Source organism: Salmo salar, chromosome 03 (genome assembly GCF_965601325.2).
Source record: "Salmo salar chromosome 03, fSalSal1, whole genome shotgun sequence".
Taxonomy (NCBI): domain Eukaryota; kingdom Metazoa; phylum Chordata; class Actinopteri; order Salmoniformes; family Salmonidae; genus Salmo; species Salmo salar.
Window position 1 is genome coordinate 64,803,894 of NC_138293.1, and position 26,403 is coordinate 64,830,296.

Genomic DNA, 26,403 nt, shown 5'->3' on the forward strand with positions numbered 1-26,403 from the left:
TCGTTATGTTTGGAGGAAAAAGGGGGAGGCTTGCAAGCTGAAGAACACCATCCCAACCGTGAAGCATGGGGGTGGCAGCATCATGTTGTGGGGGTGCTTTGCTGCAGGAGGGACTAGTGCACTTCACAAAATAGATGGCATCATGAGGGTGGAAAATTATGTGGATAGATTGGAGCAACATCTCAAGACATCAGTCAGGAAGTTAAAGCTTGGACACAAATGGGTCTTCCAAATGGATATTGACCCCATTGGAGTGGCCATCACAAAGCCTTAACCTCAATCCCATAGAAAATTTGCGGGCAGAACTGAAAAAGCTCATGCGAGCAAGGAGTCCGTCAAACCTGACTCTGTTACACCAGCTCTGTCAGGAGGAATGGGCCAAAATTCACCCAACTTATTGTGGCAAGCTTGTGGAAGGCTACCCGAAACGTTTTAAAGTCAATGCTACCAAATACTAATTGAGTGTATGTAAACTTCTGACCCACTGGGAATGTGATGAAGGAAATAAAAGCTGAAATAAATCACTCTACTATTATCCTGCCATTTCACATTCTTAAAATAAAGTGGTGATCCTAACTGACCTAAGACAAGGAATTTTTACTAGGATTAAATGTCAGGAATCGTGACAAACTGAGTTTAAATGTATTTGTAAACTTTCGACTTCAACTGTACATTTTAGAGGCTATTTATACCAAAAATTGGTATAAAACCGGTGTAAACTCTACTTATAGTGAGATATGACAATATTTTAGCTTGACAATAATTCTGTTACACAATTTCTGATACATCTCATGCCCAGGGTGTCAATTGGGTATCGCAGAGTATGGCAGTCACCTTACGCTAGCTCAGCACCAACAATTTAAAATAGGCTACTTAAATTATTCTAATCCTGATTAAAAGGCAAATGCCATTTAGCAGTAATAGCGGGCTGGTTTTTTGGACCATGTGGATAACTCAGAGCAGGATGGGAAGGTTGTTTGGCCGGCTAGCTGGCTTTAGGCCTATGGACAGCGCATTGACACAGCTCTGCAGTGAGTGAACAGCGCAACTTTTCTCTCAAAACAGTGCAGATCTGGAAGATGTCTCTAGATGGCTAGATAACTACTGTTTGACTTGACATGAAACTAAACTAGAGTTTTTGATCCCAGTGCTGAGCTAGTGCGTATAGCAGAGAATTGCTGTATGACGTGTTTGTAGAATGTTAAGTCTCCTATCGACTGAGGTGAATGAAGTTACAGTAGCCAAGGTGATAATGGCTGGAGTAAATTATGGTTGTTTTTGCTGTTCTCCAAAATGCATTTTAGAGTTTTGAATTGTGTAGAAATGCAGGAAATGTGCTTGAACTTTATAAACCCCACCCCCTGCACTTTGCCATACCCTAGGTTTAGCTGAAACGACACCCCTGCACATGCCTTACTTATATTTCCCTGCATCAGTAAAAGAAGGAAATGCATCACCTATGCCTCTACTGCAATTCATTCCAAATAGACTGGTTTGGATTTATGCCTTACCTCAATGGCTGCCGTTTTCATACCATTCTGGAACTTTGAGGGTTTATAACATAGCGCCTCTAGTAATTGAATAGGATTTTTATTATAATAATAGCACTTTTCGCACAGATTCTCAGTCACACGCACAAAAAAAGATGTAATTGAGCTGGCAATTCAAGGGAGATGGTCTTCCACTGCTGGATGAGGATGCAGTTCTGTACAGGAGAAGCTTGAGTTGAGGTGGCGTCGATGGTCCAGCTAGGGAGTAAGATTATTCAGACAGGCAGGCCCGGAGCTATTCATCAGTCACCTTTGTCTCTGAAGTTCACAGCTACTCCTCCTCCGCGGTCGGAACAGATTCCCCACGGAAAAGTGTAGCACGCACCTGGGTGATGCTTCGTCAGCTATAAGTGCCTTAGAGACCACCACACGTCAGCAGTAATCAGCAACAGTCTCCTACAAGGCGATCCTCTGCCATCCCCTCACAGTCCACATCCTTCCAGAAACCTGGGCAGGTGGAAACAAACAGCTGGTGCATCATTGAAATTTAGATTAGCCAGCGAATGTTAGCTAGCTAGCTATAGCTAAGTAAACAGACTTGCCATTGTCAATCCTGCAAATCCATGGGTTACCACAAGATATTGTAGCTCAAGGTTATCAAACCCCCCCCCCAAAATGTTTTTTTTTAAACATTCTTCAAAAATCACTTAAAAATAACAGCAGTAGGTACAATATTGACAGAGCTCTCTGTCTAGGCTTCCCTCACAGCACCATGGCAACCAACTATGGGAAATAAAGTCTGATGGATCAGAATTGAATATCGTGACAGACCCGATAACTTGGAGGAAAATATGCTGGGTCAAGGGTAGGAAAGTTTGGTTTCTGATGCTGTACAAGGCTTTGGATTCTTCTCGGCATGATCCTGCCATTGCTGTTTTGATGAGCATTGGAACGTATTCTTGTTTAAAGAGAATTGAAAAGAGTTGCGTCAGTAGCAGTATATTCTCTATTTTCTAAGGCTGAAGCCTTCACAGGGAGTACGAGTTGCTTACAGGTCCACAAATCAATGATTATGCATTTTGTATGCTGCATGTGGTCTTTCCCTTTCACCGCTGAGCAAGATAACAGCATAGGATTACTGTATACTGAGGACAACACATAGGCTGATAAGAATCTAGCCACAGATTAGAATTTTGAGCAGATGTTACGTTTTATGTAGACGTAAACGTCAACATTTGCGAAGAAACCCAGATGAATGCAGTTTACGGCTGAAGTATCAATGTGTTAGACAAGCAGAACTTTGGATAATGTTAACTTTTCCCAATTCTCCACTTTACATTTTTTACTATACATTTTTCGCCTAGACATGGCTGTGACATCCCAAAGCCCTTGATTGCTTTCTGTCTGCAACTCTAGCACTGTGAAAATCAAACTTCAGGCAGCGGCATGGTGAGGAAAATACACACACACACACACAAACACACACACACACACACACACGCACGCACGTACGCACGCAAAATGAATGAATGCATTCTGCAGATAACAGGCTGGAAGCCATCTCTATTCATTTCTGATGAACGCGAGGAAAGGACTCAATGGGGATCCACACAAAATAAAATCTGAAAAGTATGCATTAGTATGCTTTACCATAACGCCGTTATTTACATATGAAGGCGACATGCAGTATACAGCATATAAAGGCTGAGTAGTATAATTGACCTCCATGATTTCTAGAGCATTGTTTGGTCTCAAACAAACATGTAACAAAAACACAGGGTTGAAACCCAAACAAAAGAGCGAAGAGTACCTCGAATAAATAACACACGCGCATGATGATTAACACACGGGACGAGACCCGTAATCATCTGCGCAATCCACAAGGGCACGAAAGCCAAAACACACAGCACAGGTACTCACACGAACCAACGGACATTGTAACAATAATCGACAAGACCATGGAAACCAAAGGGCACATATACAGTATACAAATACTAATCAGTGGGAATAGGGGACAGGTGTGCGTGATGAAAGTTCCGGAGGGATCCATGACAAGTACTGTATATTCAAGACAGACTATGATATAAGAACACAAAGCATCTCTATATCTATAGAACCACTGGCTACACATTAAGGAGCAAGACTGAAATCCAGAGCTTTGAGAGTAAAAATGTTGTAGCCATTCTGTCTGCCACACGGGAATATCCCAAGGCCAAGAAGAAATGAAAACGAGAGGAGATAGATGGGGTAAAAGAAGATAGCTCTTAAAGTTCAATATTCTGAAGCAGAAAAGTGTGGTGAGGTGAAATGAAGTATGGAGAGCATTGGAATACTGTTGCTCAAGGATTGAAGAGAGAGAGGCAGAGTGAGAGAGAGAAAGAGAGCAAGAGAGAGAGAGAAAGAGAAAGAGAGAGAGAGCGAGAGAGAGAGATAACAGCTTGATCAATATTCTACAGTGGTTTAGGAAGATGATAAGATTGAAAAGGGATACCATGTGTACAAAAAGAGAACAGCAAAAAATGAAACAAAGAAAAAGGTGTAAGAGGCAGGATGAGATTAGATAATCGTCAGATTAGAAACATTACCCCTAAACATCCATATATGGCAACATCAGTGGGAAAGATAATGTGGAACGAAGAGGGCAACATTCTTAGCACTCACAACACTTGAAGAGCACTCAAACACACCTGTGGTTTAGATGCTGTAGTCTGGATGAAAGCAAAAGAGTAGTCTTGATTCTGTATCGCTTCAATAGCCTGCAGCAGCTCAGACTGATACAGCAGCAGCTATGACTGCAGGAGTGATCAGAAAACCAAAGAGTCTGAAACAAAGTGATGGCCATCACTGTATGAAAAACATAGTGGAGGTGAAATATCAGTCACAGCCATCATTTCCATCACTAATGACATCCAGTGACTAAAGCCCTTTTGATGTGATATGTTGGTTTATAACACAATTATAAATGTTTTACATGACCTCTCCAAGAATCGATGGATCCCTAAGAATATCTGACTCAACCTCGATCCGAACCCCGATATTACGAGGGACCTGATTTCATAGACCAGTGTTTCCAAGGGCTACAACGAAACTGTGTACTGTTGCTTGTACTCGAGGACCAGGGTTGGGAAACACTGTCACAGACCTTCCACAAATGTCTTTCTTTATTAAAGCCTTTTCATGATGTATCCAGGACACCAGTGGTGTTTTTAATTGATTTGACATTTCTCAAGCCATGAGAAATGTGTGATATGCTGGATTGCTGCACTTTGAACAGAGTATCCTGAACTGAGAGTGTTCTGAAAATGACTTGAGAGCAAGTCATGAAAACAAGCAGAACACTTATTAAATGCAGCTGGTCGAATGAATATACAATAAAATCTTAACATGTTCATACTATTTGATTTAGGATTAATTTTCAACAAGGCAGGTCCTACAGGCCCTAGTTTTGTCGCACCTGGACTACTGTCCAGTCGTGTGGTCAGGTGCCACAAAAATTACAATTGGAAAATTACAATTGGCTCAGAACAGGGCAGCAAGGCTGGCCCTTAAATGTACACGGAGAGCTAACATTAATAATATGCATGTCAATCTCTCATGGCTCAAAGTGGAGGATAGATTGACTTCATTACTACTTGTTTTTGTAAAACCTATTGACATGCTGAATGCACCGAGATGTCTGTTTAAACTACTAGCACACAGCTCAGACACCCACGTATACCCCACAAGATGTGCCACCAGAGGTCTCTTCACAATTCCTAAGTCCAGAACAGACTATGGGAGGTGCACAGTACTACATAGAGCAATGGCTACATGAAACTCTTTTCCACATCAGGTAACTGATGCAGTAGAGTCAGATAAATAAAAAAATGAAGATAAAAATACACCTTATGGAACAGCGGGGCCTGTGAAGATACACACACAGGCACAGACACACGCATACACATACACATGCTAACACATGCACCCTACACACACGTACACATGGATTTTGTGTTGTAGATATGTGGTAGTAGTGGCCTGAGGGCACACACTTAATGTGTTGTGAAAAGTGTTATGACATGTAGTGTCATGTAATATTTTTAATTGTATATAACTGCCTTAATGTTGCAGGAAGAGTATTAATGGGGACCCTTAATAAATACAAATACAACAATTCATGTTACAAGTCTCGGAAATGGGTAGGAAATGAAGGGGCTGAGCTGAGTCACATTAAGACGTTATCAAAACAATTAACACAACCCCATGCAGTGGGAAAATATACAGCAGAAAATAGCTCTACTGAACCTGTCGTTACTATGGCGTAGTTAGAAAAGATGCATGTTGCAATTAGTTTGACACATCCATTGTGTTATTGACTGGTTTGACCACATAGAAGTGGGTTCACGGTCTGCCTGTTTACACTGTGGTTTCATCAATGCTGTTTTTCACACCAGCACAGAACCTGACTGACATTTCTCCATTACTTTACCCATTTTTCTTTTGTCATATCCATGGTACATTAAACACAGTTCGTACACAGTTGACAGTTTTATTGACACCTATATGATGATTATCCTACCTACATAATTTGCATGGTTCTATTTAGCTGCCCACAAACATTAAGCAGAATATGTCATAAACAACAAGTACTGCAATTGTGCATTTTCTACACAAGGGACATCCTGTATGTGCTGCTGTGTGCATTCCTCTCAGCCATGCAGGATGTATATACTGAGTCTAATTAGGCATACTGTTCTGTTGGGTGGGAGTAAAGTGCACAGTTGCTTTTTATGTGTGCTTTAGACGCCAGTGATTCTCAACTCTGGATACACCCCCACACACAACAACAGCGACTGTATAACGGTGTGAATGCAGAATGGGAGTCCTGAAACAGTCTAACGACAAGCAATAATTGATTAAATGAGAGCATATCTTCACCATGGTATCTTGATGGAGGCCATATTGACATTTACTTTTAAAGGATGTATCGTGATTAAATAAAATATGAGTGTTTAGATTTGGTTATCATGGGGATTTCAGACTCTCAGGTTCAGTGGGATTTATTTTTCAACCACTCCAATCATTTCTTGTTAACAAACTATAGTTTTGGCAAGTTGGTTAGGACATCTACTTTGTGCATGACACAAGTAATTTTTCCAACAATTGTTTACAGACAGATTATTTCACTTATAACTCACTGTATCACAATTCCAGTGGGTCAGAAGTTTACATACACTAAGTTGTCTGTGCCTTTAAACAGCTTGGAAAATTCCAGAAAATGATGTCATGGCTTTAGAAGCTTCTGACAGGCTTATTGACATAATTTGAGTCAACTGGAGGTGTACCTGTGGATGTATTTCAAGGCCTACCTTCAAACTCAGTGCCTCCTTCACTGTAGCCAACGTGAGTAAAACATTTAAACGTGTTAACCCTCGCAAGGCTGCAGGGTTAGACGGCATCCCCGGCCGCGTCCTCAGAGCATGCACAGACCAGCTGGCTGGTGTGTTTCCAGACATATTCAATCAATCCTTATCCCAGTCTGCTGTCCCCACATGCTTCAAGAGGGCCACCATTGTTCCTGTTCCCAAGAAAGCTAAGGTAACTGAGCTAAATGACTACCGCCCTGTAGCACTCACTTCCGCCATCATGAAGTGCTTTGAGAGACTAGTCAAGGACCATATCACCTCCACCCTACCTGACACCCTAGACCCACTCCAATTTGCTTACTGCCACAATATGTCCACAGACGACGCAATCGCCATCATACTGCACACTGCCCTAACCCATCTGGACAAGAGGAATACCTATGTAAGAATGCTGTTAATCGATTACAGCTCAGCATTTAACACCATAGTACACTACAAACTCGTCATTAAGCTCGAGACCCTGGGTCTCGACCCCGCCCTGTGCAACTGGGTCCTGGACTTCCTGACGAGCCGCCCCCAGGTGGTGAAGGTAGGTAACAACATCTCCACCCCGCAGATCCTCAACACTGGGTCCCCACAAGGGTGCGTTCTCAGCCCTCTACTGTACTCCCTGTTCACCCATAACTGCGTGGCCATGCACGCCTCCAACTCAATCATCAAGTTTGCAGACGACACTACAGTGGTAGGCTTGATTACCAACAACGACGAGATGGCCTACAGGGAGGAGGTGAGGGCCCTCGGAGTGTGGTGTCAGGAAAATAACCTCACACTCAATGTCAACAAAACAAAGGAGATGATCGTGGACTTCAGGAAACAGCAGAGGGAGCAGCCCCCTATCTACATTGATGGGACAGTAGTGGAGAGGGTGGAGAGTTTTAAGTTCCTCGGCGTACACATCACGGACAAACTGAAATGGTCCACCCACACAGACAGCGTGGTGAAGAAGGCGCAGCAGCGCCTCTTCAACCTCAGGAGGCTGAAGAAATTCGGCTTGTCACCAAAAACACTCACAAACTTTTACAGATGCACAATCGAGAGCATCCTGTCGGGCTGTATCACCGCCTGGTACGGCAGCTGCTCCGCCCATAACCGGAAGGCTCTCCAGAGGGTAGTGAGGTCTGCACAACGCATCACCGGGTGCAAACTACCTGCCCTCCAGGACACCTACACCACCCGATGTCACAGGAAGGCCAAAAAGATCATCAAGGACAACAACCACCCGAGCCACTGCCTGTTCACCCCGCTATCATCCAGAAGGCGAGGTCAGTACAGGTGCATCAAAGCGGGGACCGAGAGACTGAAAAACAGCTTCTATCTCAAGGCCATCAGACTGTTAAATAGCCATCACTAACATTGAGTGGCTGCTGCCAACATACTGACTCAACTCCACCCACTTTAATAATGGAAAAATTGATGTAATCAATTTATCACTAGCCACTTTATATTATATAATGTTTATTTACCCTACATTACTCATCTCTTATGTATATACTGTATGCTATACCATCTACTGCATCTTGCCATCTGATGTAATTAAATGTATCACTAGCCACTTTAAACAATGCCACTTTATATAATGTTCTCATACCCTACATTGTGTACTCTACACCATCTACTGCATCTTGCCTATGCCGTTTGGCCATCACTCATTTATATATTTTTATGTACATATTCGTATTCATTCCTTTACACTTGTGTGTATAAGGTTGTTGTTGTGAAATTGTTAGGTTATATTACTTGTTAGATATTACTGCATGGTCGGAACTAGATGCACAAGAATTTCGCGACACTTGCATTAACACCTGCTAACCATGTGTATGTGACAAATAAATTAGATTTGATCTTTGCTTGACATCATGGGAAAATCAAAAGAAATCAGCCAAGACCACAAGTCTGGCTCATCCTTGGGAGCAATTTCCAAACGCCTGAAGGTACCACGTTCATCTGTACAAACAATAGTACGCAAGTATAAACAACATGGGACCACGCAGCCGTCATACCGCTCAGGAAGGAGACGCGTTCTTTCTCCTAGAGATGAACGTACTTTAGTGCGAAAAGTGCAAATCAATCTCAGAACAACAGCAAAGGACATTGTGAAGATGCTGGAGGAAACAGGTAAAAAAGTATCTATATCCACAGTAAAATAAGTCCTATAGAGACATAACCTGAAAGGCCGCTCAGCAAGGAAGAAGCCACTGCTCAAAAACCGCCACAAAAAAAGCCAGACTATGGTTTGCTACTGCACATGGGGACAAAGGTCGTACTCTTTGGAGAAATGTCCTCTGGTCTGATGAAACAAAAATAGGACTGTTTGGCCATAATGACCATCGTTATGTTTGGAGGAAAAAGGGGGAGGCTTGCAAGCCGAAGAACACCATCCCAACCGTGAAGCATGGGGGTGGCAGCATCATGTTGTGGGGGTGCTTTGCTGCAGGAGGGACTAGTGCACTTCACAAAATAGATGGCATCACGAGGAAGGAAAATTATGTGGATATATTGAAGCAACATCTCAAGACATCAGTCAGGAAGTGAAACTTGGTCACAAATGGGTCTTCCAAATGGACATTGACCCCAAGCATACTTTAAAAGTTGTGGCAAAATGGCTTAAGGACAACAAAGTCAAGGTATTGGAGTGGCCATCACAAAGCCCTGACCTCAAACCTATAGAAATTTTGTGGGCAGAACTGAAAAAGGGTGTGCGAGCAACCTGACTCAGTTACACCAGCTCTGTCAGGAGGAATGGGCCAAAATTCACCCAACTTATTGTGGGAAGCTTGTGGAAGCCTACCCGAAATGTTTGACCCAAGTTAAACAATTTAAAGGCAATGCTACCAAATACTAATTGAGTGTATGTAAACTTCTGATCAACTGGGAATGTGATGAAAGACATAAAAGCTGAAATAAATCATTCTCTCTACTATTATTCTGACATTTCACATTCTTAAAATAAAGTGGTGATCCTAACTGACCTAAGACAGGGAATTTTTACTCGGATTAAATGTCAGGAATTGTGAAATACTGAGTTTAAATGTGTTTGGCTAAGGTGTATGTAAACTTCCGACTTCAACTGTATATTATATTTATATATATCTTGGAGCTGTGGCACCCACTAATGAAGGGCTATTTCTTTTGATTTGGTCTGGCTAGTTTTAGGCACTGCTGGAGAACACTCTAATGATCTTACTTTTTCAATTAAGCTGCTTGCTTTTCTAAACGGAGCCCAACATTGTGTTCCAGAATTAATTACAAGTCAATATGAGCTGGGGCCCTGTTGGGTTGAAACAACAGGGGCCTCATGGTACTGCTATTGGATTGGAAAGAAGTGAGCGAGAAGACAATTAACCAACAGTGTGCTAGCAGCATTGTTTTTAACACTTGTCTGGGACTAGGACAAGCCGCAAACTAGGGATTGGAAGACAAAGGAAGATATTTCTGAGCAGTAACAGTAGCTATTGTGCAGATATATACAGAGCTCTTTATATGGAGATTGCTTGATGCATAATCACCCACATGGCAGAGACTTGAAGAGAGTGCCATTGAAGGTTAATGGAGAACGTCCTTCAAATGTACTTATCAGTTTTGATATTAGAAACCTTCTGAGAACACTTGTTTTAAATGTAACGTTGCTTCCGCTTTATACAAAAGTCCAGTATTTCCACAAGCCATCTTATCTTAATAACATTTATTCACATATAAACCATCTTACAAATACTTGAATCTGACTCTTATCACAACATTATCCCTTCGTAATTCTACATCAAAGTGAATCAATCAAGTCTATCATTCATTAAATGTAACCACTCACGTCTGACTTGTGTCTGTATATGCAGCTATTTCTGATGTAGCCAGTAATGGGCCAGGTTAACCTCTAAACGTCGTTGGGGCACAAAGCTAACATATGCAATTGTTTTAAGATGGTCATATCATAGATCATTTAGCTATTTGATTTGGAATTTAGGTATCCCCCAAAAATATATATACTACAGCCCATGCAAATGCATTGAATGACACAATCATAAATGGCAAAAAAGACAGATTTTTTTTCTGTCATAAGGAATAAGGCTTTAAAGTGTCTGTCCTATATCTAGGAGATATAAGAAAGCTCTGGATTTTTTTTCTTCTCACATAATTAACCCCATATGTTTGTGGCACAAATCTACTTCCATTAATTTGTATAGGTTACCTTCGGACTAGTCCTGTGACACTTGTGGGGGTCATAGTTTCTAGGCCGAACCGTGCGGATGCTACAGAAGTTTCCGTGAGAAGACCGATTTTCGGGATGTCTCATGTTCTGACAAATACCGCTGTAGCTCGGCTACCTTCCACCGCAGATGCGGAAGGCAGACACATGCGGAATCAGCGGATTGAGATTCAGCCCATGCAGACTGTTATCCCTAGCTTCATATGACGGATTTTGATGGGGATTTTTTTATTATGTTACTTAGATTGACTCACGGGTGTGTCAATAGACTATTAAGGATTTTTAACTGACAAGAGTGAACTGCAACATCTTCCTTTGTAATTAGACTAGAAATACAAACTTGATTCAAACTCATGAACAAAAAGCAAAGCTGTTCTAATACAATCCACAACAAGAGTCAATCAAGAGTTTGATTCTGATTCTCAAGATTTGATTCTGTAGCAATGTTCTAATTAAATCACCTCAATCTGGAAGCCTGAACCGTTGTTCAGACAACACCCACACTCTCCAAAGTTCACCACCAGAACCATTATCAAAGAATTTGTCTGTAACTGCTGTCATCTCAGCCACGTTTGAGAATCTACCCCTTAGACTAGGAAATGTTTCCCGGAATACTCACTAACCAATCATTGTCGCCCCGATTTAACCTTCACAGAGGGACAAGGCAGGGTTGTGCGCTGTCGCCTATGCTCTTCGCCCTAATTATTGAACCTCTCGCTCAAGCGATCAGATCTCATGCAGCAATACACGGCTATAATACTAAACATACTCTAAATAAGATTTCCCTATACGCAGATGACATTCTCCTCTATGTAACAGAACCCCAAGATAGTATTCCAGCTATTCTGGAGGTGATTAATTTGTTTGGTACCTTCTCGGGATACAGAATAAATTGGAACAAGAGTGAATTAATGCCCATTCGGTTGCAAAACACCTCCTGGCTAGAACATCTTCCAGTTAAGCTATCTTCAGATAAATTTACCTACCTTGGAATTGTAGTTACCAAACAATACTCCTTACTATTTAAAGAGAATTTCCCCTCTCTGATGCAAAAACTTAAGGCAAACATACCATTTTGGAGAACTCTCCCAATTTCTCTGCTCTGAAGAATTAATGCCATTAAAATGGTCTTCCTCCCACAACTGCTCTACCTATACCAGAACATCCCAATATTCATACCTAAATCCTTTCATAAACAACTGGACTCTATTATCAATCCTTTCATCTGGGATTATAAAACACACAGGATAGGTAAAAAACACCTCTGTAAATCCAAGATGGAAGGAGGATTGTCTCTCCCAAACTTTATATTTTACTACTGGGCCGCCAACCTCCGCGCTGTTACGTTTTTGCTGGATGACGCACCTCCGTCATCCAGCTGGCTTAGTATGGAGCGAGAGGAGTGCCACCCCTTCTCTATTGGCGCTGTGATTTTGTCACCTGTCAATCTGGAGATGTCACTTTACCGTAACAATCCTATTATACATAGCACAATCTGAATCTGGAAGCAAATTAAAGTGCACTTTGATCTTAGACCAATATCATTCATGCTTCCTGTTGCCAGGAATCCCTCCTTTGCCCCCTCTAACCTTGATAACACCTTTGAGCAGTGGGGAGAGTTGGGGATACGTACCATAGGGGATTTATATATAGGGGGAACCTTTGATTCCTTTGAATCGCTGAGGGAAACTTATAATATTCCCAGAAGTAACTTTTTCAGATACCTACAGATTAGAGACTATGTTAGAAAACACCTCCCAACATTTGGGAATGCTAAACCTTCCACGTTTGACGGATGCATAAAAATATGCCCCACCTCAGACAAACTGATATCTCGTATATATGATGCTTTTCAATCTGTTAGCGCTCCCTCTACTGATGCCATTAAGGCAAAATGGGAGGAAGAACTAGGGACTGACATTTCGGTGGCAGACTGGGAAGATAGCTTGGTGTATATCCACACCTGCTCCATTAACTCCAGACATCGTCTCATACAATTCAAGGTATTACACAGATTACACTATTCCAAAACCAAACTGCATAGGATATTTCCTGGTACATCCCCTATGTGTGATAAATGTCAGGCTGAGCAGGGTACACTACTCCACTGCTTTGCCCTATGCTCTAACTTGTATGGGTATTGGTGTGGAATTTTTGGGGTCCTCTCTGAAGTTCTGGAGACTTCAATAGACCCAGACCCACTTCTGATAATCCTGGGAGTGTCCGATTCCCTAAACGGATTAACCAACTCCCAAAAACAACTCATCTCTTACAGTCTCATTTCGGCAAAAAAATTAATCTTGTTGTTTTGGAAAAAGAGGGAAGCGCCCTCTACCAAATTATGGCTCAGCGAATTGGCAAACACTGTACACTTAGAAAAAATTTGATATATTTTGAACAATAAATTATCAACATTTGATCAAATCTGGCAGCCTTTCCTCTCTTACTTGGACCAGGCGGCGCTGTGAATTTGCACTTAACGCACTCTCAATTGTCATACGGTAATCTACCTTTGGGCAGCGTGTGCTGGCCCCGCCACCCGAGCAGTTGGGAGGGGAATAGGGTGGAATAAGGGGGGATAAAGTGGGGTGGCTACATCAACCCTTTTTTTTTTTTTTTTATTATTTTTTTTAATTTTTCCCCTTTGTCTTTTTTTTTTCTACCTGTCCTTGTTTTGTATGTCTTGTTTTGTAATATTTGTTTTGTGCCCAGAACTCTGGGTCTTTTGGTTAATGTCTGTTCTCTTATGTTTAGATAAGAACTGTAAACTTGTCTTTTATAACTATACACCATTCTTGTGTATGTGTTCAATAAAAATTATTTGAACAAGGAAATGTTTCCCTCACTCCGCTTGACATGGACTGCAATAGGTTACAGTACTAATTTTGGATATTTAGGTGTCATATTCTAGAGCCAATATTCTATAAGAGGTTCCCAGTAGTTAAGCAGTAGAACACTTGAGGTGTAGGTACCTGTACGGGTGAGAACCAGCCCACTTCAAGCAATGCTCACAATGTCAGCGGATCAAGACTGCCATCTTCAGCTGAAGCTGTGCCAGTAAAACACTGCAGATTTTTCATTAAAAAAAATCTACTTTGTGGGTGACACATTAAAGTAAAGTATACTTTAATTGGACATTAAGTATTTCATAAAGTGTTGTTAGTCGATAGTTTAAAAATCAGTAATAAACAATTAAGACATTTTAATGACTACAAGTAATGCAGATGTTCAGGTTTATTACATGTATTTATTGTTCCAAGTACCTTTAAATGATAACCGCACAACTCAGCACAAAGAAAACAGGTCCAGGGTATTGAATATCTCCTAAGTGAATTGCTGGTTGATGACATATACAATTTTTTACATATTTACATAGAAAAGTTTTATCCAAAGTGAGATGTGACATAGGAAACACTTCAACAGAACATTGTTTGTAAGACGCTAAATAAAAATATAAAGCAAGGCCCTGGTAATACTTGACAATCACATAGCGGATGACATGAGAGGATGGCAATAAAAGGCACTCTGTGATGGTTGTTATGTACATTTCGTTGACCATAAGTGGGGGAAGTTCACTTTGGGGCTTTCACAGTAAGAATCACTGCCTTCCATTGGTAATACATACAGACAGTGAACATCTAATAATCTAATGATAATTATAACAGAGAGCCAAATTCTACATTGTAGTGTGACAGATGATGGCTGAGTACCAATATTGTCAAAGATCATGGAGTAAATACCTCTCAGTATAAAAACATAAAATACGGTTATTCAAATCTTTAAACAGGCGCAATAGAGGGTTGTCCACTACATATGTTAACTTCATACAGATTCTTTAAAAATATCCATCTAAATAAATACAAAAACAGCATCTCAGAAAAGGAGATCATCCTCTTATATGTGGTGTTGATACAGAACAACACTCAGCAATACAGCACTCTGATGAAAAAGGTCCTTACCATCCTAATCACAACGGTTAGCACATTCCACCTTGCACTGACCCCGGCACAACGCCCTAGAACAGGGCTCTCCAACCCTGTTCCTGGACAGCTACCGTCCTGCAGGTTCCCTCCAACCCTCATCTAGTGCAACTGATTGTAGTAATTAGCTGATTGATGAGCTGAATCAGGTTAGTTACAGCTGGGGTTGGAGCGGAAACCTACATGGAGGGTAGCTCTCCAGGAACAGGGTTGGAGCAGAAACGTACATGGAGGGTAGCTCTCCAGGAACAGGGTTGGAGCGGAAACCTACATGGAAGGTAGCTCTCCAGGGACAGGGTCGGAGAGCCCTGCCCTTGAACATTGTACAAGAGAATTTCACTTCAACACAGGGATTTGGAGAATAATCAAACAGTACCCATGTGAATGAGGGTAAATAAAGACAAGGGGATGACAAACATATGAACTTCTACTGTTCTCTTTGGTGTATTGTGACCTATCAAAAAAGTAGATCATTTCATACTAAAGTTATTTCTAGAGAGAATTTCTGCCAGGCACCAAATGTAGCTCTATAGCGCTATGAAAGGCTACAAGTCATTATTCAGCTGTATTTGTGATATATTAACTAGGTAAACATATACTATGTCCTTTCATTGTCCAGAGTGAAACCATGGGGTCAGGAGCCTTTCTGAATGCATGTGAACACACATTAGATGATCAACGCTCTATTGAACGCGGTAGTTAATTTGTGACAAACTTCCGCACACAGACCCTTTCTCTACACAGACACCCGTGTATGAACCTTCTGGAGACTTCTACTATGGACTCTGGTCTTAAATGCCTACAAAAGCTCTAGACTGTAAAGAGAATCTGGATCTGAACTGTCAGTAGCATGTACACAACTGGTTGTGATTATCTCTGATCAAAGATGCTATTTTCTGCGCTGATCTGCTACAATTAAGAATTGTAGCAATTAACTGTAGCAAAATCTAAAAGTTACCGAGCATAGCGGGGATCAATTTAAGTTGGCAGATGTCTGCAGGTATGGGTATAATAATGTATTTAATGTGCATACACACGTACACTATGGGGAAAGTTTAGAGACCTCAGAGTACAGTACATTGTACACAGATCGAGCTACTGCTGGGGAGTCCCTTCCTAATTGAAAAACACAAAACATGAAGGCAGAATCAGTTAAGGGCAACCTCAAGAAGGCATTCCTTTTTCATTTTGCTCCATTGACACTAATGCATAATACAATGATAAGTGCAGCATGACAACTCAATGCCACTTACCTTTAGAGGACTGGCAAGGTTGAGTGTTCCTGTAAAAAGCACTTGGTAGAACATGGGGCTGTATAATAGTTCCTACAACACTTGAAAAACAGCCCTGTCAAAACACTTGGATCTCGTCGAATTGGAACAGCGCCACTGCTTTAATAGGATTAAAACAACCGCTTTTTCAAATATTTAAATAGATAATATAAAACTTTATCGTTATGTTTTAAAACAGACAATCTGTACACATCTGGTACCAACACATAAAAATGACACGCTTGGTTACATTAGAAAGGATACCTTCTGATACGTCATATCAAAAATAATATGCTGCTTTAGTAAGCAGATTCATAGCATTTTTCTTCTAGTCAAATTGTACAATGCTACATTACATTACACTCAGAAAGACACTGAAGGGGAAAATGTCTGCTTTTTTAGTCCAATGCTCTCCTACTCTGTCTGCACAATGCAGTGGCACTGAGCAGATATGAAAGCCTTGGAGTCATGAGTGTCTCCCACAGTGACCACTATGCACTCTTCTCATTTTCTCCTCCTCTCATCCATTCCCTCCTGTAGCGACTTACTCAGTACCTTTTCTCCACTGCCAATCCTCCCTCTAATCAAACACTTTCTCTCCGTCTCTCTCAAGTGAACAGCTCATCCATCGATAGCTCCGTCGCAGGCCGACTTTGTGAACATCTCCTTCCTCTCCACCTCCATGTCAATCAATCTTTTCCACTTTCCCAATGATCTTCTCCTCAAAGATGGGCAGGATGGCATCATCTTCGCGTACCTCTTCGAACACCACCCCAAAGTCATTGCTTACCTTCTTGAAGAAATACCTAGAGTCGGTTGGATAGAGAACAGTTGGTTGTTAGTTCAAGTGCATTGAAAAAGCTTTATTTATTATGCACCAAATTTACATAAGACGAAAAATTGACTTTGGAATGTGGTTCATCATTTTCGACATTACCATAAACACAACAAAAATGTGATATCAATTTCAAGGACTTCAGAGTTTAATAGGCTAAACTGTTACATAACATCGTCCTGTAAATCTAGTTTCCTGTGCCTCACCAGGTAGAGTAGTGACCTCACCTGTAGCTTCCTTTCTTAGTCAGCAGCTCTTTGAACTGGCCCAGCATGACCATGCGACCTTTGACCGACGTCCTGTACGGGATGGGCTCCCCACAGAAGTAGTAGGCCACCGTAATGTTCTCACACGCGGGCTTCTTCGTCACTTTATGTCTGCAAACAAACAAGCAAGAGGTTCATTAAATGTGTCAAGTCAAGGCTTCCTTTCATCTTTCGAATGAGATGTTTCAAAGACCTCAGCAGAAGAGTGGTGGGGGGGGGGGTATATCGAGGTATAATTTCCTCTCAGTCAGAATCTGATGTAAGAAAACAAGATTTCAAGTCACTCATACTCCCTCTTTACAACTTATTCATGTTTTGGCTGTGACCGCCACCAGAGTTGCAATGCAGACTGATTATGCTTCACCACCTAAACAACCAGGGGGCCGGGGACCCCTAGTGGGGCCCTTAGTTTGATTTCCAGAGGTCTGCCAAAAAGGAGAACCAATAAATGCAAAATATGTTTGACAAACAAATTCAAAGAATCCGTTTCATGATTTGAATACTTTATGATCCACAATGTGTGACTTTACAGCATTGATTTCCTCTAAAATGCTATCAAACTGAGCACTCCTGGTACAGGTAATATTGCCCTAAGGACCTTGTCCGGGGAAAGTATTCATTTATCAAATCAGAGTTCTTGGAGGTAATGTTGTTCCAGCAAGGAAATGCTCAGAGTTTAAATGGGACTGTGATGAAGACATGTTATGCCCAAATGCTACCAGCAGGGAGCAGGCTACTACAGTAAGAAGTGTTCCAACTGCATGCCCCCGGGCCTGTTGTTGGGTTTGATGGTGTGGGGTGAGGTGGTGGAGGCCCAGTGATAGGGTGAGGTGGTGGAGGCCCAGGGGCTATGCCAGGATAGCCAGGCTTTCATCTGCTCCTTACTGCAGCTATCCTGTCCCCCTACATCACTAAACTGTCCATCGGAGGAAGAAGCCACGGGACATCAAACAGAGTGCAGCTTCACACAGAGAACCATCAAAGCTCTGCGTTCTCGCCCCACGCAGCTTACAGTACACCTCTCCCTAGCTGCTGCCTCCTGCTACCTCCCTCCCTGTCCCATCTTCCCCATCTCTCTCCACTTAATATCATTCTAATCCCTCTCATCCCCTCTGCTTACCAGTGTGAAGCTAGAGGTATGATCATTCTCACTGCCATCCACCGTCTTAGCCCTGACCCTGCAGCTATGGATTACTGTCTGACTAAGAAATGGCTGAAGAGGTGAGACTGATTATTCTAATCCCCACCCATACATAAGCAAATAATCAGATCAAATATGAATTTATAATTGACAAAAAACTAAACTACACACAGATGTTATTGTACAGGAAACTACAACTAGATTATGGGGATACAAGTATTAATGCCAGTAATCAAACATATATGCCTCAATTAATGTCTATGGAGTCTAGTCATACAGACAGGCCTCTGTTTGGCTGTGCAGATACAGAGTAGTCAGGTCTGGATGCTGCTGGTGAAAGACATGGGAGGAGGTGGTGAGGTGGGGTGCTGCTGTGATCAATGGGATGGGGGTTTGGGTGCTGCTGTGACCAATGGGGTGGGTGTTAAGGGCTACTGGGGTAAACCAGACTGGACATACTCGGACTCTGAGAGCTCCGTGTCAGAGACGGCAGGCACCACGCTGAGCGGTGGGAACAGGGCGGGCCTGGCGGCAGCGCGCCCCCGCTGGATCACTTCCATCACATACCTGAAGGACCCAACAACCCTGGGAGTTAGACACGGACCAGCCACAGGGCCACACCAACCAGGATAAACACACCAGTGATCATGCACAGATGTGCAATGACAATTTAAAACAAGGTTGGTCAGTGCATCATGCTACTCAAAAGGGGGTTTGATCAATGAGAAAAGTGAAGAAGAAAAAAAGTGACAAATATTTAATTCTTTAGAAGTCTGAGACCCTGTCATGCTTCAGCTCACCCCAACATTTGCTGTTTCAGCACAAACATTACTTTTCGATAACAACGTTACTATTTTTTCCTGTATTACCAAAAGGATGAGTTTGGTGATTCAGTCACATGGCTGCCACAATCACGACAAGGGATGGCTAGACATGACATGAAGAACCAGGCTGTGACAGAGACCTCCCCCTTCCTCCCCAGGTAACGCCGACTCACCTCTGTTTGGTCTGTAAGGTCCCCGTCTTCTTCTTCTCCTCCTCCAGTCTCCTCCTAGCCTCCTCCAGCTGGGTGAGGGGGTTGGGGGCCGGGTTGGGGGGCATGGTGGGGTCCTGGATGAAGGGGTGTGAGGGCTGCACACTGTTCCGCAGCTGGGCGCTGACCCAAGGATGCACTGCCCCGGGACGCTCCACAGAGCTGGGCCGCGACACCTCGTGGCTCGACGGGGTCTTCTTGGACCCTGTGGTGCTCCTGGGAGACATCCTTGTCATTGTTTGACCCAAATATACACATACCACCACAATACAGATCAGAGTTAATTCAATTGAGTGGCATCTCTGTGGTTGTACGTTACCGATTCCCTACGTGGGAAAGACAGCTAGCGGTCACCCATAAAGCTGGAACTCACCCGTAGGGGCTCTTCTTGTTGCGGACCGCCTCTCCCTCCATCATCCACTGGAGGATCTTCTGGTTCCTCTCCACGTCCTCTGGAGGCACAGGCACCTCAAAGGTCCGCACCTCCTCAGCCTTCTTAAACGGCCGCTTCGATAGCGTGCTACCTTTGCTACTATGGAAATTGTATGATAAAAGGACAACAACGTTAACGGCAAGTGTTAAAAAAAATAAAAAAACGGAGACATGGAAGAACTAAAAACATAATTCAAAGAGACATGAAGAGGCTGTGTGTTTCTGTGCGTACCTGTAGCCCATAGGATCCATCGGGCTGGGGCCCGTGCCGTCAGCATAGTTGCGAGACTTGGACCCATAGTTGTGCTGCTCCGTCCCCCAGTGGAAGTTACCATTGACCCTCATGGCTGCGTCAGCCTCCACCTGCTCTTTGGGCTTCCCTCCGGCCGGGTGGTGGATGTGGTGCACGTGTTTGTGGTGGTATTGGTGGCTGGCAGCCTCCCCTTTGGGCCCCAGCCGAGCTGGGTGTTTGCCCGGGCCTGTGGGCGGTGGCATCCCAGGTCCGGGCACCTTGCCACCAGGGAAGCCGTCGGGTGAGCGGGACTTGGGAGAGTGGCGGCCGGTGCCCGGGGACTGGCAGCCGGGGGTCTTCATGACTCGCAGGACGTGGTCGTCCAGGATGCTCTCGGGGTTCTCCTCGTGGGCGTCAGGATGCAGTGCCAGGCCGTTGTAGCCCATGTCAGAGTAGCGGGGGTTGTTGTAGTGCTGTGGGTGGGCACCAGGGGGCAGTCTGTGACTGGAGAACGAGGTGGATGTGGAGATGTCTGCATCCTCACCCTCTTCCTCCTTCCAGAAAGAAAAATAAATGCTAATTAAATATACTGAAAATGGTTACTACCCAACTCAACAGCAATACCACAAGTTGACATATTAGAGATTACATCAGTATATAATACACAAATATATCCTACCCACATGTATGAGCTTCAGTGTCTGGTCATTTCCCAAGAATATAAATGGAGCCTCAGCTCACCACATTGCGAAAGAACAACTGCTAAAGTCATTTGAAAAGGCTATTTGTTCCAATCAGTCACACCAGCAGATGGCACACTTCCACAAGACCATGTGTTAACACATGCCGTGGCATTATCACGGCTCTGCTGCAGAGGGAATGTTCTTCCTCTGTGGTGCAAAGCTATTTCACTCTACATCACGCCTGCCAGCATAATCTTAGCTCTCAATAGACCCTTGATTTTTACTACAATTAAATAGCTCTATATATATTTCAAGCTACAACACTGCTATGTTCTAGTTTCTAGACAAAGGCACGTACAGCCATAGCAACTAACTGTATGGCCCGTACAGCCATAGCAACTAACTGTATGGCACGTACAGCCATAGCAACTAACTGTATGGCACGTACAGCCATAGCAACTAACAGTATGACACGTACAGCCATAGCAACTAACAGTATGGCACGTACAGCCATAGCAACTAACTGTATGGCACGTACAGCCATAGCAACTAACTGTATGGCACGTACAGCCATAGCAACTAACAGTATGGCACGTACAGCCATAGCAACTAACAGTATGGCACGTACAGCCATAGCAACTAACTGTATGGCACGTACAGCCATAGCAACTAACTGTATGGCACGTACAGCCATAGTAACTAACAGTATGACACGTACAGCCATAGTAACTAACAGTATGACACGTACAGCCATAGTAACTAACAGTATGACACGTACAGCCATAGTAACTAACTGTATGACATGTAGCAGCAGTGCATACCATTGTGCCCTTATTTGACCAGGTCTGTCTCCGTCTCTGCAACTAACTGAATTGCTAAGGATGTGTTGACCCGGTCTTCCACTCCCCTAACTGAAACACATCAGCCCCCATTGGCTCTTCTCACCCTTCCCACACACCTTTGATGGCATTTCAACATGGGAATCATTGGCAAATAACAGTGGGCAATTTATGTGGTGGAGGCTTTGATGCTCACTCCAGGTATAGGAATCCTGGGCGGTAGCTAAGGACTTTTTGATGAGGGTCTGACTGGCGCTTGAAGATATTGGCCTGGCTCAGAGCAGCTGTGCAGGCCATTGCTCTGCACTCTCAGTTACCCTGTTCGTGCCAAAATGAGGCCAGATCCAGACCTGCTGAGCCCATCCTGCTAAAAGGCACCTACTAATGAATGTGATGTACCGAGTCTCTCTCACTCACTCTCACCTCAGGGAAGTGGAATGTACTGCTGCTACTGAACATGTAAATTATACATTAGGTGGGCCAATATTCAGAGCGTTGAAAAGTAAAGCGAAAAACACCTATTAAGTTATTGATCTCTCAGTGGCACCAATGCATTGATCCTAAAGGTTCTGTATTATTTAGAGGAGAGATGAAGACGACAAATGGTTTAATCAGTCAACAGCACCATAATACCACAGGCTATCCTGCAATATTGACCCGTTCCTTTCAGACACTACTGAGGGAGTTTGCCTAGACCGGATGTGACCTCTCCATCAATCAACACTGGATTGAGGCCACATTCAGTGAAATCAGGGTGTAAGTCTGTGGATGGAAAGCAGGTAAGGGAGCAGAGGAGAGGAATTTGGGGTAAGAATATCAGTTAATAGGAGTGATTATTTGTCACTCCCCTGTCTGCCACCAGCTCTTAATAAAGAGAAACCTACTGTTCCATGACGGTGCCTCTTACGGAGGGGCCAAACGACATAAAATATCTGCCTTAAGACTTGAGACCCTGGCTCTGTGTACCGAAAGAGATTCCATTTGCGGTGGGCGCAGGCATTTCTTCACGGTCCAACTGACTTCAAACAAAGTCATTACAGTGCGCCAGGCTCACAAGTGGCTCAGGCTGTCTGCAGGTGTTCCATCTGATGCCAGAGACAAAGGGATCCAAGATACAGTGGGATGGATCCCTGATAGGCCAGAGCTACACTTTTATAAATGATTCATAATGAAATGATGTCTTTTTCCTTTTAATGAATCAACCCAGTCCTTTCAAACAACGGAGATATTACAGTGTACCTTCTGATAGACAGTCATGGTAAGAGGTTGTTAAGAGGATGATGGGGCATATAGAGTAGTATGGTGCCCCACCAGGGAGAGGGATCATACAGACAGCATGGTGGTACTTCTGTGGACAACAACGTACCAATCTGACTCTCTTCAGCCGCTCCTCCAGTTTCTCCTGGGCCTCCCTCTCCCTCAGCACTCCCTCCAGCCGGCTGATCAGATCCGCCGCAAACTTCTCCGGCTCCACGTGAATGTCCTTTGGTATCCGGTTTGTGCGCTAACAGAGGGAAACACACCATTTCCAGTTCATTTCAAATTGTACCAGTAGTCATTCGCTGATATCAATGTTGCCATTTTCTCCTGAAAGGTAAAACCTGTGGTCACTATGCTGTTCACTTCGGTTGATAGAACAAAAGGGAGAAAATGATACAGAAGGAGGAAAAACGTATCAAACACGTCTACAGTTTATCAGGGAAAAGCTAACAGGGGACCTGTAATGGAAATGAAGGTGCCAAAACAATAACCTCAAACCAAAGTCAAGAAGATTATTGCTTAGTAGCTAATGTAGTACCTACAAGGTCTGATTTGACATGTTTTAAGGCTTTGAACAGTCTGATATAGGCTGCTCTGCATAATGTATGCTGTAAGCCGCAGGCATTCGTCTCAACAATAAAGTTTCAACATAGGGTACTTCCAAAGTTAGAGAAAATGTATAAGATAGTCAAATATCAGCCATAAACAACTTTGTTGGTCAGTGACTTTATAATAGCCATAAAAATTGTTTTAAAAACACCGAAATCAATCTCCAGATCGACCTGTCGCAGCGTGACACCGTGCCCCACTTGCCTAGTTAAATAAAGGTTAACAGCATCTGAGCTACAGGCCACGTCTGGAAAAACACAGTGAAAACTCACTGGTACACCACAGACCAGACTTAATCTCTAAAAGGTGATTGTCCGTTCAAAATAATCCCTATCATTGCATGTTTAATTACAGGCAGCAGAGTGAAGTACATTTTTATCAAAGGGAGATGCTGGGAATATGCAGCTCTTAGCTGGTATTCCCAACAAGTCAAGCCTGTAAGGTGTATTGTTGTAGTAACCTAGCAAAGAGAGATTAAAGTACATTCCGGGTATAGCCTAAATATTGTAGAGGGCCGTTTTACTCAGGGCCCCACCAAAGCACACAGGATATGTCCACATGCTGATTACAAAGCTGGAGATTTCTCCAGCTCTGACTGCTATTTTCTCTTTGAATTCAGTTTCAGTTGGATTCATATTCATTTTACCCAACAGAGACAAAGCTTTACAGACAAACAGCCCAGAGTAGCTTTATGGCCGTTAGAAGACCTGGCTGTAGAAATTACTTCACTACCATGGCTATTACCCTCTATTAGTGAAGATTGCACACGGAGCGTACCAAACATTAGGAACACCGTCCTAATATTGAGTTGCACCCCCTTCTGCCCTCAGAACAGCCTCAATTCATCAGGGCATGGACTAGAAGGTGTCAAAGAGATCCACAGGGATGCTGGCCCATGTTGACCCCAATACTTCCCACAGTGGTGTCAAGTTGGCTGGATGTCCTTTGGGTGGAGGACCATTCTTGATACACAAAGGAAACTGTTGAGCATTAAAAACCCAGCAGGGTTGCAGTTCTTGACACAAACCGGTGCGCCTGGCACCTACTACCGTACCCTGTACAAAGGCAATGTCTTGTCCAGTCACCCTCTGAAATGGCACACACACACAATCCACATAACCTATCGTCACCTTCATCTACACTGATTGAAGTGGGTTTAACAATGACATCAACAAGGGTTGATCGCTTTTACCTGGATTCACCTGGTCATTCTATGTCATGGAAAGAGCAGGTATTCCTAATGTTTTGAAAACTCAGTGTATGCAGTGCATTCAGAAAGTATTCAGACCCCTTGACTTTCTCCACATTTTGTTAAGTTACAGGGTTATTCTAAAATGTAATACATGTTTTTCTATTTTCCTCATCAATCTACTCACAATATCCCATAATGACAAAGCAAAAACAGGTTTAGATTTTTTTTTTAATTGCTAAAAAAAGAAATAAAAAATATGACATTTACATAAGTATTCAGACCCTTTACTCAGTACTTTGTTGAAGCACCTTTGGCAGTGATTACAGCCTCGAGTCTTCTTGGGTATGAATGACGCTACAAGCTTGGTACACCTGTATTTGGGGAGTTTCTCCCATTCTTCTCTGCAGATCCTCTCAAGCTTTATCAGGGTGAATGGGGAGCGTCGCTGCACATCTATTTTCAGGTCTCTCCAGATGCTCGATCGGGTTCAAGTCGGGCTCTGGCTTGGTCACTCAAGGACATTCAGAGACTTGTCCCAAAGCCACTCCGGCGTTGTCTTGGCTGTGTGCTTAGGGTCGTTGTCCTGTTGGAAGGTGAACTTTCGCCCAAGTCTGAGGTCCTGAGCAGGTTTTCATCAAAGATCTCTCTGTACTTTGCTCCATTCATCTTTCCCTCGATCCTGACTAGTCTCCCAGTCCTAGCCGCTGAAAAACGTCCCAACAGCATGATGCTGCCACCACCATGCTTCACCGTAGGGATGGTGCCAGGTTCTCCAGACGTGACACTTGGCATTCAGGCCAAAGAGTTTAACCTTGGTTTCATCAGACCAAAGAATCTTGTTTCTCATGGTCTGAGTGTCCTTTAGGTGCCTTTTGGCAAACTCCAAGTAGGCTGTCATATGCCTTTTACTGAGGAGTGGCTTCCGTCTGGCCACTCTAACATAAAGGCCTGATTGGTGGAGTGCTGCAGAGATGGTTGTCCTTCTGGAAGGTTCTCCCATCTCCACAGAGGAACTCTAGAGCTCTATCAGAGTGGCCATCGGGTTCTTGGTCACCTCCCTGACCAAGTCCATTCTCCCCCAATTGCTAAGTTTAGCCAGGTCGCCAGCGCTCGGAAAAGTCTTAGTGGTTCCAAACTTCTTCCATTTAAGAATGATGGAAGCCACTGTGTTCTTGGAGACCTTCAATGCTGCCGCCATTTTTAGGTACCCTTCTCCAGATCTGTGCCATGACACAATCCTGTCTCGGAGCTCTACAGACAATTCCTTCGACCTCATGGCTTGGTTTTTGCTCTGACATGCACTGTCAACTGTGGGACCTTGAATAGACAGGTGTGTGCCTTTCCAAATCATATCCAATCAATTGAATTTACCACAGGTGGACTCCAATCAAGTTGTAGATCATCTCAAGGATGATCAATGGAACAGGATGCATCTGAGCTAAATTTCAAGTCCCATAGCAAAGGGTCTGAATACTTATGTAAAAGTATTTCTGTTTTTGATTTTTAATACATTTGCAAAAATGTCATTATTAAG

General features: G+C 43.2%; 1 protein-coding gene across 7 annotated transcripts in view; it reads right to left on the reverse strand.

The window, feature by feature from the left end:
• Positions 1-14,323: 14,323 nt before the first annotated feature.
• Positions 14,324-26,403, reverse strand: part of LOC106601114 (axin-1) — a 32,217-nt gene continuing 20,137 nt past the window's right edge. For 4 of the 7 annotated variants that reach the window (XM_082973681.1, XM_014193046.3, XM_082973680.1 and 1 more), the window contains exons 5-10: positions 23,175-23,312; positions 20,287-20,840; positions 19,996-20,154; positions 19,587-19,838; positions 17,410-17,559; positions 14,324-17,153 (exon numbers count right to left, since the gene is read on the reverse strand). In XM_082973681.1, coding sequence (XP_082829807.1) covers positions 17,033-17,153; positions 17,410-17,559; positions 19,587-19,838; positions 19,996-20,154; positions 20,287-20,840; positions 23,175-23,312 — 1,374 coding nt within the window. In that variant the 3' untranslated portion in view covers positions 14,324-17,032. Of the gene's footprint in view, positions 17,154-17,409; positions 17,560-17,579; positions 19,157-19,586; positions 19,839-19,995; positions 20,155-20,286; positions 20,841-23,174; positions 23,313-26,403 lie in introns of those variants that run through there. The other 3 variants (XM_082973682.1, XM_082973683.1, XM_014193053.3) reach the window with 3 other exon arrangements.